This window comes from Homarus americanus, unplaced genomic scaffold (assembly GCF_018991925.1).
Source record: "Homarus americanus isolate GMGI-L3 unplaced genomic scaffold, GMGI_Hamer_2.0 scaffold8020, whole genome shotgun sequence".
NCBI lineage: Eukaryota > Metazoa > Arthropoda > Malacostraca > Decapoda > Nephropidae > Homarus > Homarus americanus.
The window spans coordinates 177,341-193,035 of record NW_024712315.1 but is presented as its reverse complement, the minus strand read 5'-3'; the positions used below and the strand labels follow the sequence as shown (position 1 = coordinate 193,035).

General features: G+C 38.6%; 1 protein-coding gene across 1 annotated transcript; it reads left to right on the top strand.

Moving 5' to 3' along the window:
* The first annotated feature begins 4,159 nt into the window (after positions 1-4,159).
* LOC121860108 lies at positions 4,160-12,589 on the top strand. Its single transcript, XM_042357140.1, has 10 exons — positions 4,160-4,274; positions 5,228-5,313; positions 5,548-5,637; positions 6,284-6,426; positions 7,253-7,406; positions 7,723-7,850; positions 9,199-9,272; positions 10,362-10,456; positions 10,791-10,929; positions 11,772-12,589. Exons 1-10 carry the CDS (start codon positions 4,199-4,201, stop codon positions 12,587-12,589), a joined length of 1,803 nt encoding a protein of 600 aa, XP_042213074.1. The 5' UTR covers positions 4,160-4,198.
* Positions 12,590-15,695: the final 3,106 nt, after the last annotated feature.

Sequence of the window (15,695 nt, the reverse complement as noted above, 5' to 3'; positions counted from 1 at the left end):
AATAGCATTCATTAAAAATATACGGTTCATAGGAAACCATGTATTGATGAATTTCAAGGAGTAGCTAGCCTAATTTCTACCACGCCTCTTGCTGAACATAGTTGTACGTGATGGAATAGATAAACATGAATTTTAAAGAATAAAAATGAAAATAATCCAAATGAATAAACAAATAAATAAAATATTGTAATATGTGGAGGCCCTCAGATTGTGGAGGCCCCCCGACTCTCACATCCTCTCTCACTACATCCTCACTTGCCCTATGACCTCCTCCTACAGGTCCCCAGCCGTTACCAACACCTCTTCCCTCCCAGACCAGATATCCCTCCTCCTAGTCACAGGCCTGGCATTTGACATTATTAGGGACCTGCCACTCTTTGCCATAAACAGATAAAATGTACCGGGAACTTTCCCCCCACACACTCATCATTCTCTCACTTTATGTAACTTGACAGAACCTATGACCCTTCAGGCTTTTACGCCCTTAATGTACGAGTCATAAAGGCAAGTATGAACTTTTCATACTTCCCTGTTGGGCGCTGTAAACGCTTCTGCGCTTCACCTTGCACAGGATGTTAGGGGGTGCCCAATAAACTAGCCCCCTCGGGGGCAAATCTGAATCTGATTGTGGAGGCCCCTGGGCAGCTGCCCACTTTGCCCACTCCTGAATCCGGCCCTGGAGGGACGTGTACCTCCCCCCTCCCCTCCCTCCACACTTTAAGTCTGCTTATGAGTAAAACATTCAGCAAAAATATTGTGATATACAATAACAAATAATAGGGAGTACAGGTATTAACAAATCAATCTGAAAACCACGAGTGTGTCACAGCTACTTGAGTGTGAGGCAGCGTATGGACTGTGGAGAGTCATTAAAGAACAATCTGGAAAGCATAAGAATAAGACACCATAAATTTAAAATAGGAACTTGGATTGTGAGGTCATGTGATGGTGGGAAGGATGCGGGAGACTAGTAGAAAGATTGACAAGTTGCAGTGAGACATTTTGAAGATCAAGTGAGATAGGACATTTATTGTATTTGGATGTTTAAATGCAATAATACTATAATTAATCACATTTAATTATCCAAACGTTAATCATCAATGTGTACAGACAGTGATTTCTTCTTTTTCTGTCAAGTTAAAGACAAAGAAAACATGAAGTAGGTACAAGTGCCAACGCTCTTCGGAAGATTTATTATCCCTATTTTTTTCTGGTTGTTATCTTACACCAGGAGTTACCAAGAGTAAATATATTAAAACTTTAATTATTGAGGCACAGAAAGAAATATATACAACAAGAATTCTTTACTGCGGTGGGCTGAAAATTGACTGTTAAGGTGACTGTAAAGGAGTGACCCGATTGAGTTATTGCTGTGTTGACTTTAGTTAAATAACAGCTGTTCGTGGTCTACTGGCCTCTCCTGGTGATCTCTCGTACTTATTTATGACGGTAAGTTTTGAGTATATTATTCAAGTATTCTTTAAGTCCTTCGATATATATACCTGAGTTAATCCTGTGTATGGTCTCAGCATGGCAAGGTCTCAGCTCATTTGCCCTGGTTGGTGAGTTGGTAAATCAGCTGAGCCTTCCTGGCTTGTCCTCTGCAGAATCCGGGTATTTCAGTTTGTTATAATCCACTCTGTCACCCCCACTGTTGATGGTCACTATATCTGGCGCCCTTTAACCACTTCTTGTCTAGTACCTAGCGCCCTTTAACCACTTCTTGTCTAGTACCCTTTAACCACTTCTTGTCTAGTACCCTTTAACCACTTCTTGTCTAGTACCTGGCGCCCTTAGCCACGTCTGGGGTACAGTACCTGGCGCCCTTTAACCACTTGGGTTTGGGATCCCCTCTGTGGTGATTAAAGTCGTCTCCCGTTAACGAGTGACATCCCTGTTGTGAACGGGTTAATTCATGCTTTGAAATGATCCTCTTAACAGCTAATTTACAAAATATGAGATTTATTTAAAAAACAAAGAGTAACTACCTGAGGTTGAGGGCGTGAACCTACATTTCTCCACAGATATTTAATGTTTTTTGGTGAGATGAACAAAGAATAGGGAAGGGAAATATTTTTGGATTATATTTAAGGATAATCACCAAATAAAAAATCCCTTTAAGAAAAAACATGATTAATATTCTGCAAACAATGGTAAACGAGTCTAAATCATAATTATATTTTATCAGTGTTTGCAGAATAATTACTGAATACTTATTTCTTACCTCCAGGCTGAAGTAATTTGGGTGGATGACTAACACTTCTATTCTGGTTTTTGTCCATAGTTTTTCCCATAAATAATGACAGATGCTGCTGCCATACACCTGCTTTGATGTTATTTTGCGTGTGACAATTGACAAACACATTACACACTGACATTCAAACTCTCTGCTTTATGAAGTATCAGTTTGTCATTTGCCTACATGACCCTAATCGTAATTCAATATAATAATAATATACTTCAATCCTAAGTTATTTAAGTACAGTAGGGTTTGTTGGTTCACATGTTTCCCCCAAACTAGTAACTATGTCAAATTATTGGGAAAATTCCAAATCTTACCTACAGTACTGTTATTAACCCTTAGAAGGTGGTTATATTTATGTGCAAAGCCCTCCCAGGATGGAGCATACCTAACCTAACTTAATAATAATAAAATAATAATAATAAACGGTTTATTAATAGAGTTGCAGCCGGTGGCTGAAAATATATAGACTTACATTTGATTTAGACATAATGATATAATATGCATTGAATACATTTACAGGGCTGTGCAGTGCATAAATCAGGAGTTGTTTATTATTTTAACAATAGATGGGATGGTGCTGTTCTTATATCTATCGGTGCGGGCTCTTATGGGCTGAATTTTGTTGTAGTGGTGGACTGCGCGAGTTGGGTGGGGGGCTGCAGGTGGCAGGAGGTGGCGATGGCAAGGGTGGTGCAGTAGTCCACGGCCAAACCTTTCCAGTGCTTGGTGGTGGAGGTCACTGAGTGATGGCATTTCCAGACTGGAGAGAGCGTTGGTGTAGCCGGAGTATTCTGCGCCGAGCATGATTCTGCAGGCCCTTTTCTGTGCCTTCTCTAGCTGATGTTGTTGGGTGGAGTTGAGAGAAGACGACCAGGCTGGTGACGCATACGTTAGTTTGGGGAGAATAAAGGCGTTGTAGATGGTCCTCAGCTCTGGCGTGGGTGTCCCAAGTGACCTAAGTCTTCGTAGCATGTAGAGACGGTACGAGGCTGCCTTGACTGTGTTATTTACATGGGCCTTCCAGTCAAGTTTGTTGTGTATAGTTACACCCAGGAGTTTGGCAGACTGCACCAGCTGGAGAGGATGGGCACCCACTGTGACTGCTGGGGCTTGCACTGGAGTGGTGGCGGTATTGATGTGCATGACTAAGGTTTTGGTGTGGTTGATGGTGACCTTGTTCTCCGTAGTCCATGCCTGTAGCCTGTCCAGGGTGCCTTGGAGCGATGAGTAGTCTGGTGCGGTGTTGTCCACTGAAACCCCCACAGTGCAGTCATCCACGTACTTCCACCTGTGAGGAGTGTCTGATAGAGCGTCGTTGATCAGGATGAGGAAGCACAGTGGTCCCATCTTGGTCCCCTGGGGAACACCGCAGGTGAGGTGTTGGAATGTAGAGACCAAGCCCCGATACCTCACTGCTTGGCGACGTCCACTCAAGAAAACAGTGAGCCATGAGACCAGGTTGGTGGGCAGCCCTAGTGCAATAGCCTTGTTGATAACAGTGCAGTGATCAACAAGGTCAAAGGCCTTCCTGAAGTCCACAAGGGCAACGGCCAGTGATGTCTTACGTTTCTGCAAGTTTTTGTGCAGAAAATCCAGAAAGCTCACCAAGCAGTGTGATGTAGAGGAGGTCCTCATATTGCCAAATTGCTGTGAATCAATTGACTGATAGATACTGGCAAATGCCCACTCAAAAACAAAGTCCTCACAAAGTAGACTGGGTATGGTGTCTGCAGGCCCTTAAGGGTTAATAAGAAGTTATGTCTTCCATTTTGGGGAGTAATATTATTATTGCAATGATATAATGGGAGTTTACTACACGAACACAACAATGGAGTAAGTGAAACATATTCTAAGACCTTAAGTATGGTAAAAGAGGTTTGTGTCTAATGGTTGCTAATTCCTGGTCATTCTTTATAGGTAGAGGTCAGAGTAAACAACTGAGGAGTCGTCATCATGGCAGACATATTCAGTCGTGAGGATGCAAAGAGCCTACTGAAGAAGAAAGTGGTACTAATGATGGGAGACTCCAGTAAGTTTGAGGCCTGTGCTGTCACCATCTCTCTCTTGCCCCCCTAGTCAATACTCCATCTTCTTCCCCTCTACCTCCTCTCTACATTTTCTAATTCCTTCCTTCACTGTCCTCCCCTATTACATTCCTTCCTTCATTTCTACACTCCCTCCCTCCCTCCCTCCTACTACATTCCTTCCTTCCTTCCCTCCCTCCCTCACTCACTACTTCCTTCCTTTTACAGTACCCCTCTATCTCACCTGTTCCACCAAGCCAACATTTCTCCACAGAATAATCAATAACTATACAGTATGTGGGTTATTGGTTGTGGCCAACTCATAACATTGTGTTTTATAGATTTGTACAAGTCATATTGTAAACTGTTGTCTAAATTGTTTCATAAGATATGCATTAAACTAACTCAGAACTTTGTGTACTTAGTAATATGGGTGATATATAATATACAGTAGAAATTTTGGTAGTAATTTGTTATATAATAGAGGTGAGATATAGGTAGAAGTTTGTTATATTATAGTGGTGAAATAAAGGCAGTAATTTTTTTTATACTAGGCAGAAACTCATAATATTATGCATCATTAGAGATACGTGGAGCTACACATAAAAGACATGTTACTTGTACTGTAGTTGTGTATGGTGACCAGAAGTACGCTACCATGACCTAACAGTGACCATTAACAAGACGACAGAAATTTCAACGATGGCTAACGATAGAACGACGACACGTTATGTTGTGTATCTGCTACTTTAGGTCTGCTTGGCCAATTATGTAATATTATGTAAATGATCGTTCTCAAAGGGTTAAGGGTACTGGGTGATTGTTAAATAGTGGCCTTCCAAAAGATGAATTACGTAATTTTACTTTCAGAATATTATGGTGATAGATAAGATGGATTTTTTGGGGGGAGCTGTTTTCATTAAGCCTTTGGTCTGTCTTATTGCTTTTACTTTTTCAGATATGCGAGCATTTTATAAAGATCTTATTCGCCTGCTTGTGGAGGGTGACATCACACCATCTCAGGCCTTCCGTCGAGGAGGCCCTGTATGTATGAGGAAGCATTTTTATTACCCAGCATTACTGTAACATACAGTATACGAGACTCAGTAGATTATAATTACTTCTGTGGGTTTTAGGAGTGTAGAATAATAATTTATAATCTTCAAAAACGTTTTTCCACAAGATAAAAGTATAAGGGACACACACCAACACACCCTGCACATTAATTCTCACCCACTGGTCTAAAACACTATAGATGTCGTTCTTTTATTATTACAGAAGAGAGCTTCACATTGTGGTGATGAGGTGCTCGACATATCTCAGAATGATAGAGCTGGACGAGATTATGTTGAAACACGACAATATAAGGTAGCTACTGTTAAGCCTTTAGACTCAAATTTAGAATTATTTTGGGGCCTTGAGTGTTTGGGGTCCTAACATAAATTAATATCTGTTTAGTCATTTGCTGTGCCTTTTGCATGCTTACATCTCCCTTGCTCTGTTATAAAAGGATCAATCCTTTATATTTTAAAATGGTTATATCAGACACTTCTAAAACAAATTTACTTCAAGTTACTGTATCTTAAACTACCAGTCTGGTCTGACATTATTATACAGTATGGCATATTTCCTCCCTCCTGTGAATCTGTTCTTAGATAAAGGTTTTAGTCTCTTACAAGTGAAATTGAATTTAGACCACTGTAATCTCATGGTTTACACACCTAACCATTTTCCAGTAAGAATATTAATACTTAATATAAGATTGGGTCCTGACTTTGTGTTATTTGTTCATCACAATGTTGTAGACTTCATTACACCACAAGTAATTGGCTGCTTACTCTTTTATCGGGTCTGGAAATAAGCATCTCATGGCTTTGTCAGCTAACCTTGGTCAAAGTGCCAAAATATTAATTATTATTATTATTTGTGTGTTAATATTTGCATAAATGAAAAGTGACTGAATATTTAGTAATCTAGTAATCTTGTGATAGTAACCCTTGAATCTGACCACCAGGATGATGATACCTTGGTCCGTTTTCACTTCCTAACACGCGTGTACTCCTCCGTAGTTAAGAAGGAGTTGACAGCTATTGAAGATGGATCAATTCCCATACCACATGTTGTAATAGTAAATTCCTGCCTCTGGGATATTACCAGGTAAGTGAATCAAAATGGTTGGGTTTCCATTGCACGAGACTAGAGTTTATAATAACTAACTTCTGGGATTTATTGTGGTAAGTGACTGTTATTTATTTTCAGAATATTAGAATTTTAGGGCTTTGTTTTGGTAGGAGAAAAACACATCAGTTATATGCAGCAGTAAGAATGAGTGAATGGTGGGAGAAGCAGTATTTACTTGTGACTTTATAAACCTTTATATACATTTCCTTAAAACCTGACCAACACTAGAGCAGTTCAGGTACATTCAGGAGCCGGTGCATGCCCAGTACTTGCCAACAGTGCGTAACAGAGACGTGACCGATCGCCCAAGCGGCTGACGAGCCGATCAGTGGCAAAGAGGGTAAAAGTAAAAATACAGACTGTCTTTTCTATATAAACACGTTAGTTTTCTCTTTCCAAAACATTGTCATCTGATGTAAAAAATATGCCTGATCTTGTGTTCGGCACTTAAGGTCATATCATGGATTTTGTTCAAATTTCATGCAAAGGTACTACTTCACATGCTGATTAAGGTTCTGGGTTAACAATTTAAAAATTTGAGTAATTATTGTTAATTAATGACATTTGAAATAATCAAAGATACGGTAATTAGAAAATTTAAAACGTCAGTTATGTATCAGCAACCTAAAATATAGTAATCATTCAGGTTTCTCAAATAAAAAAAAAGACTCTACTTTGCATTTAGTCAACAAAGATTAAACTATGTTTTTGTCCTCTAAGTCTGGATTGTCATTTAAACTGCGTAAGATCAGAAATAATGTTAATAAGCTCCTAATTCTGTACTTGAATCTTTCTTGTGTAGGTGGGGAGCTATGCAGGAAGACCAGTACAAGGAAGACATGGTGCGTTTATTCCAACATCTGCGTCGTTTGTTACCCGATGATACTTTGATCATTTGGACGACAACGTTACCTGTCTCAACAGAAAAAATCAAGGGAGGAGTCTTCATCAAGCAGGTGAGGTTAAAGGTCACTTGGAATCGAATCTCCGCATGGGGGCATTTTTTTTTTCCAATTTAATAAAACATGAAAGAAAAAGTACAAACACATGTCAGCCATACATATTGTTTGCTGTAATTTGTATGGCACTGTATACATTATTACATCTTTTCATCACCACAATTTTATTGGTATAAATATGAATAATTATGAATATGGTTTTCCTGTAGTTGCAGTTTAAGGGTTAAGAGAAGCAAATGAAGTCATGGACATACAGTTACAGAATAGAAGCCTTAGTCCTTGTCCCTTTATGATGATCTGATGTTGCTTGCAGATACAGTTCATGAAACACAGTATGCGGTTTATAATCCTGGAAGCCAATAAATTCGCCCAGCAATTGTGTATGTCATTTGAAATAGACCTACTAGACCTCCACTATCATATGCGATTTCAATTGCACTGGTGAGGAACTACTCTTGTGTTTTACAATATACTACCTGTATGTCTCATGGTTTTCAGTAAGGAGCCCTCAGATGGTTTTCAGTAAGGAGCCCTCAGGTGTTTTGATCCTGCATTTAGTATCTTCAGTAACAGAAGTGAGGAAGTGAGATCTATGTTAAGATATGTATACAGTATATATATATATACAGTAGAGCCTTGCCATTTGCGAAGGATAGGTTCCAAGAAATGGCGCGAATTGGCAAAACCGCGAATAGCCACTTATAATACCTTAGTGCACTAATGTACAGGAAAACCTATACTGTGTATGAGAAACTTAAGTCACAATACTGTACTTACATTCATATGTGGAAGTCTGAAGCTTGATGAAGTGGTGCACTGTACATAGGGAGACATCTGGTTACTGAAGCATAGGTGGATCATCAGGATCACTGGTGGAAGAAGATTGAATCAGTGGTGGTGGTGGTGGAGCGACGCACGACCTGGAGGTGGCACGTAGCTGGGAGGAAGAGGAGGGTGGAGCAGCAGCGGTAGTAGCTGGTTCTTTCTTGATAAACATGGCAATTGGTAGTTGTTTCCTCTTGGTTTTGAGGTCTTTAAACATTTCCTGGTGAGAGTATAACACGGGATGCTAGGTCACAGGTACTGGGTGAAGGCAAACAGAGCAAGATGAGACGCCTGGGCGAGTGAGTGACTCGTTGCGCCGCTGGAGAAGGCTCGCATGCTAGCCACCCGAGCCACCAGCTGCTTACTGAGAATCACCGAAATTGCAAATCATAAGCCCGTGAATGGGAAGGGTCTACTGTACAGTAAAACTCCTCTAAATTGGACTTCTGTAAGTCAGATTTACTGCTAAGTCGGGCTCAGTCAAAGTGTCTCACCACTACCCAAGCAGCCTAAAAGGCACTGTGTTTCTACCAGCAGTGATTCATCCACACTTTTTATTCCCCTTTCATTCTCCTCTGAGAGTGAAGCAGTTGACAAGCCTGGACCCTCTGGTGCTAAAGGGCCTACCAAGTCACGAGTCTCAGACTTTGATCTTTATATGACACCCGAACTGCCGGATAATGTGACAGCATTCAGCAGTGATTTAAATTATTAAATAGTAACTACTGTACAGTACAAAGTTTTATGTGATAAAATTTCAGTTTAGTGAAACTAAGTTTATCCTGTAGTGTAATTGCAATAAGTCTAGTGTAATACAGTACAGCACTGTACATATTTCAGGGAGTCTAAACAATGCATCTTGCACATAGAGACACTATTGCACATCCTCGGAATGTTTCTGCATTTGTTTCAATAACAATTTGTAACTGGAATACAAGATAGGTTTATTGATGGTATTTTGCAGGCGAGCCAGTGATGGCTTGCACTGGGAGCCTGTAGCAGTGAGACATATGGTCAACTTAATCCTCACACACACAGGTGAGTCATAAGTCTCTTATCATCTGTTTTTTCAATACTATTTGCTGTAGGATGTTCATATAGTTACAGTAGGTTGTAAGGTATTATTGAGTTACTGCATTACTTTTGGAAAGATTGGTAAAAAGTGTGTAAATTGGGTGTGGATGAATGGTAGAAAACCAAGGAGGGGATGGAGTGAAGGAAGGGCTAAAAGTAGAGGAGATGGAGTGAAGGAAGAGCTAGAAGTAGAGGAGATGGAGTGAAGGAAGAGCTAGAAGTAGAGGAGATGGAGTGAAGGAAGTAGCAGACCATCAATAGAAATTGGTATCATCAAGTAGTTTCTTTGTATGTCATAGCAGTTAGAGAAATGGATGAAAACTATAAAAGGAGGCCATGGTGAGTTAATAGTGCTAAATGAGACGTGTCTAAAATAAACAACTAATTCAGAAAAATTTTCAAATTTGAAACTCTTTCCAACTGCCAGCATAGGCCTCAAAAGGTTGTATTGTGAGACATCAGTTTCTAGGACTGAGGAGTCTTGTGGTAACTGTAGCACGCCAAGCCAAAATCACAGTGACCCCAGTTCAATTTTACATGGATTAGATATTAGAAGGGTTTTTACATGACCCAGCTTGAGGATTTGCTAACATATTAGTAGCACAGGTAAGCACTAACTTGGCAGTGTACACTCCTGCTAGACTTTAGTTATGTAGCTGAAATATTAAGTTACTGGGGTGTGTCATGTTAATGACTTAGTATCACAAACTGGAGAGGCAATGTGCCAAGTGTGACACCGAAAAAGTTAATGGCGACTTAAGTCATACTGGCCAAACAACTTTGTTAGCTACATGAATGGTGTCATGTGGAGGTTGTGACCCATATTGAATTTTAGTGAATTTTTAGTACTGTAGTTTTCTTTATGTACTGTATTTGTTTTCTTATAAAGTTTAGAGCAACAATTGGCCCATATTTAGTTGACAATTAGGTATTATTGATTGAAAGGTAAAATAGATGTGCAGTAATACTTTATATATGACAACCCAACATTATTTTTAAAAGTTTGAACTCTAGCTTATTAACTTGACTTGAATATTTTTTGGTGTGTGTTAGCTCTGTGTTGGGACAAACCACTGCCGGGTAACTTCACCGGAACTTATGTACAAGATGCTGAAAGGCGTATTAAAGAAGAATCACTGGAGGAGAAGGTAAGGCATCAAAAGTACTTAATAAACAGTAAGGAATGAAATACTTTTAATTTCAACATACGCATATACAAGTACTGTACGTACACACACACACACACACTTACATTTATGCACACACATACACTAACAGATGCATACACACAGATGCATGTATGCACACACAGATAAATGCATGCACACAGATAAACATGTGCATACACAGTTAAACATGCACACACACAGTTAAACATGCACACACACACACACCTGAAACTGATGATAATATTAGATTCTGTTGAAAGATTAAGAGTGTGGTGTTAATACAGAATGAACAAACAACTCAATTCTTTCTCAGGGAGAAATTAAACTAGACCAGAAGATTCATGAGTTTTTACAGAAGAAGTCACAAGAAGAGGGACCCAAAAAGCAATCCCGAACTTCCTTAGGAGACTCTGTTAATAGCCAACAACAAGTAAAGAAGCAAAGCACCAGAGGTTTGTTTGTGAGAATATCAATGTTGTGCAGCACCTGTATGTATGTACAGTATGTAAGCTTTTTCCAATCTAATTTGTTACTATTTTACTCTTATGGTAAAACCTATACAATTTGGCTACTTTTGTTTAGTCCAGAATGCGACGTCTAGCTTTATACATACAGGCAATTAAAACATCTAATAATTACTTAAATACGTAATATTAGGAGGACATGTCGCTACCTGGCATTTAATTGCAATTCTCAAAACCCCCTCCTGCATTGTTGACTATTTATACTTATTTCACTATTACATTTTCTTAGTTACTTACTGTTAGGTGATGAAACAGTAACGGATTGTGTGTGAAGGTTATTCTTTTAATATTGCTCATAACATTGGTACTGTACTGAGAATCACCATGAAATAGCTAATCGTGGAGTATGAAAGATTTAAAGGATGAAGATGTGAAAAGAATATGTGGAGTTGAGAAGACCTTGAAGAGCTTAATGGATGAGAGAGCATTAAAGCTATCTTGGTATTATATAGTGTAGCATTGATTTATGATGAAATGTTGCATCTGATACAATACATAATTATGTAGTAGGTTAAGGGGTATTGTAGTTTGACAAAATTCAGTGATTTGTAGTCTTCGCAATTTCAAGATGCTACACAAAATTGAATGATGACTGTCCGTAGATTCAATTAAGAGATCATTTGACTGCAGGGTAATGTTATTTTGCTTTTGTCCGTAAAATCTAGTAAATCATTTCTATTAAGTTAATGGGTTTTAGTCTTGAGCACCACCTAAGATTATTGTGGGGTGTTCTGTGCAGAGTTGATTTTAAAGATAATTTTCTTCTCCAGTTCCAGTTAGAGCTCCTTGTTATGAAACAGAAGATAAAAAGAAACCCTCTACAGTTAATAAAAAGAAGCTCTTTAGAGTTAAAAACAAAAAAAAGACTTGGAGAGCAAACTTTTCTGGTGGTTCCCATCCCCAGCAGATGAACTTATTTGGCAGTTCCCATCCCCAGCAGATGAACTTTTCTGGTGGTTCCCATCCCCAGCAGATGAACTTTTCTGGTGGTTCCCATCCCCAGCAGATGAACTTTTCTGGCAGTTCCCATCCCCAGCAGATGAACTTTTCTGGCAGTTCCCATCCCCAGCAGATGAACTTTTCTGGCAGTTCCCATCCCCAGCAGATGAACTTTTCTGGTGGTTCCCATCCCCAGCAGATGAACTTTTCTGGCAGTTCCCATCCCCAGCAGATGAACTTTTCTGGTGGTTCCCATCCCCAGCCGGTGAACTTCTCTCAACATAACATGAACAGAATCACCCAAGTTCAAGATGCAACCATCCAAAACTTTAACCCATGGGTAAGCAACAGTAGTACATCATTTAGACAAAGTTTAAATGCTTGTGCAGGAGATGATCAGAATGCAATGTTCCATGGAGCCCCACGACGGTCTGATTTTAGGAGCAGAACACATAATTACCAATTCCCTTCTCAGCAAACTTCCAGGACCCATGACTACCATATGAATACATATTCTAGTTTTCCTTTACCTTGTAATGTACATGAGGAAGCTTCTACCAGCCCCTGGTCACACCAGCATTCTAATGAACACACTGCATATCCATTTTGGCAAGATTATCCAGTATCTGACTTTCCTTGGAATAACTGAAAATAAGTACCTGTAGCAAATTTAAAGTCAGTTTCCAATCAAGTCATTGTTTGCAATTCTTCTTTGGATGTTTACTGGACATAATTATTTTAATATACATTTTTGTATTTAGAAGAGGGTGATAATTTTTTTATTTAGTTTTTTTAACTTGGGTTTCTTGAGTGTAATTCACTAAAAATAAAAAATTAGTTAATTTTTCAAAATGTAAAACTAGAGATATTTTTATTTTGGGTCAATGTCTACTTCAACATTAATGAGTTTGACATGTATGCATACTTCACTGACTGCTGCACCACACACCTTGGAAAATTACTTTACCACTATTGGCATCCCTTAATAAGTAGTCAAGGTGGCTATCAAAGTTAAGCAGCGATGTATTTACCTGTACAATGTTTATTGTTTTTAAGGCACATGTATTCTTTACTAATATATTAAGAAAATATATATTGATAAACTTTGTGAAGATACCTTGAGTTCAGAAACATTTTCCAATTTTTCTTTTTTGCCCTAATTGCTCCTTTTTCCATTTTTTCGTCCTAATAACCCTTTTCACTCTAATTGCCCCTTTTTTTGCCTCTGTCTCACTCACGTCCCATCATACTGTGTATACATCTCACTGCGACCTTTGTGTTTCGTTCTCATAAAATCCCATCATGGCTCCAAAACGTCCCTCTAAAAGAAAAAGTGTTGTATTCGAGAAAGTTGAAATAATAAAGAAAATTGAGAGCAGCATGAGCTATGCGGCATGCAATGGAGCACATGGGGTGAACAAATCAACAGTTCACTAATAAAAAAAAGGGAGAGAAAGACATCGTTGATGCTAGTGCGCCAGCAGCAGCAATGGTGACACAACGTGCGAGAGATCCGGCACTGATTGAAACAGGAAAAGTGCTGAACACTTATATAGAGGATTTAAACCGCCACCACACACCGTTCGACTTTAAATTCATCCGGGATGAATGGTAAACTTTTGTATGCACAGTTCCATGGTGAAAGTGGTGATAATCATTTATTCATCATCATCATATGCTTTGATGTACCAGGGAGAGAGTTGGGAGGGAGGTTCAAGATGACGAAACAACATAACTGGACTGGTGAGTACAGTACAGTATTCCATATGCGTTGTATTTTTTTTTTTAGGTACGTATTATATAAAATAATTTGTATTTTTATTTTCATCTTTATTATGTTGTCTTTACATGATATTTAATGATATGTGAGAGGGAGAGAGGTTTACAGATCATTAGAAACACGTTTAGGGCCATACAAGTGATCTGGGATAGATTATAGGTCATAATATTGAATATTACATGGTAAGTGAAAATCCGGAAAAGAGTATTCGCGGTTCTGCTCTTTCACGGTAATATCAGGAGCGTTAACCCCCGCGAAAATCGAGGGACCACAGTCGTCCAAAGCCAGGCATGGTTTATCTTCACACATATACACTACAGAGTAACCCTAGAGAGAATCTGATGCACACTGTAGGATAAATGAAGAACAAATTAGTGTTCCAGTTGTCTTATTACCGTGTTCATAAAATACATAGCCTAAGATTCAACACTCTCAAAAAGGGTATGACATAGTTTACATCTCACTCAACCGTCAACATTACTAAGGTCAGTCAGTCTTCTAAGTCGCAGGGAGGCGAGATTGGCCACCGCAACTTGGGCAATACCAAATTTTTAATAGCATGCTTGGCTGTACATATTTCTTTGGAACACAAAAAATTACTTTGTTCTATTTGAGCTACCAGTTTGCTGAGAAGTAAATGAGTAACAATCATTATTCATGGTAAAAATTGCAATCTCAAATTTATTTTAAAATCATAGCCCTGCATTTTTGTATTTTTGAAGAGGTATACATTAAGAGAAGCCTATCTGCATTATAAAACTCTTATTATTAAAAACTACTCCACTGCCTCACAACATCAAACTGTTTGCTTTAGCCATGTCGCATCTGCTGGAAAGATTTTACAATTTTCATGTTTCCACTAACTCTTTGACCCCTGATGCAGAAACAGGATCATTTCTACAAAAGAAGTTGACATTACCCCAAGAAATAATGTCAACTAATTTAACTTGTTATTGCCATTAAAATCTAGTTTTATTTTTTTATAAAAGATCCAACCTTGTTTTAACAACAAGCAAGTTCTATAATGACAGGGAAATAGTGGTTAAAATTTAGTTATTTTGAGCAATACATTTGGCAAAGTTATGTTTCAACCACTCTTCACACACCCTTATCAAAGGTACTTTTATGAACATCTCCACACACTACATAATTCAGATTTTAATGCCAATGGGAAACTCAGCAGTCATCACTCTTTTTCTGAAATCTGACCAGAATCTAGTAGGCTTTTTTAATGTGCAAATAACTTGACAACCTGTTATTTAAAAGCTCTTCATCTTTGAAATTGAGGTGGCTTGACAATAAAAGGAAATTCTTATGCACTTTAGAATTGCAATCTAATGATGCACTAGCGAAGACAATAAATGTATTTAGAAATAAAAATAACTCATGGTAGTAGACGCATGACACTGCTGATGTGCTTTTGCTCACCTTAAGAAAGCTCGTTTACAGCCCTCGTTCACGGACAACCATGCCCTTGGCTGTTTCGCGCTCATCATAAAGCACGAAAGCGATGTCACCTTTTCTTTACACCGGCCGTTATTAATGCTCTGTAAGTACGCTACACTGTCAACTCTAGGCACCACTCAATGACGCAATTCTACAGCTTCTCAATAAAGGACGGATCATGAAAACTTGAACTCATCTCACTGGTAGTTACACTTGTACAACTGTAAACAATGCTCTATTGTTAATTTGGTCTGTGATTGCTTAAACTACATTACATACCCTTTCAAAAATACTTAAAATTCGGGTCTAACAGGCAGGCACACTTGTGGCATCATTACTATTTTTTAACATTTTTTTTTCCATTTGAAATGTACTTTAACAAAGCTTATTCACCTACTCTCCAGCACAAATAATAATACAGTACATTGGTTTTCTCCCCTTAAATCAATATTTTCCATCCAAAAAGGCAAAAAAAATAAAAATAATAATAAATAAATAAAAAAAAAGCATCAGCCATGAAAACTTTAGA

Bases quoted from the DNA above. Each gene is read 5' to 3' on its own strand.
- LOC121860108 (XM_042357140.1), top strand. From the start codon at position 4,199: ATGGCAGACATATTCAGTCGTGAGGATGCAAAGAGCCTACTGAAGAAG. The intron at 5,638-6,283 runs GTAGCTACTGTT...TCTGACCACCAG, and splicing joins TTGAAACACGACAATATAAG to GATGATGATACCTTGGTCCG. The intron at 10,930-11,771 runs GTTTGTTTGTGA...TTTCTTCTCCAG, and splicing joins AAAGAAGCAAAGCACCAGAG to TTCCAGTTAGAGCTCCTTGT.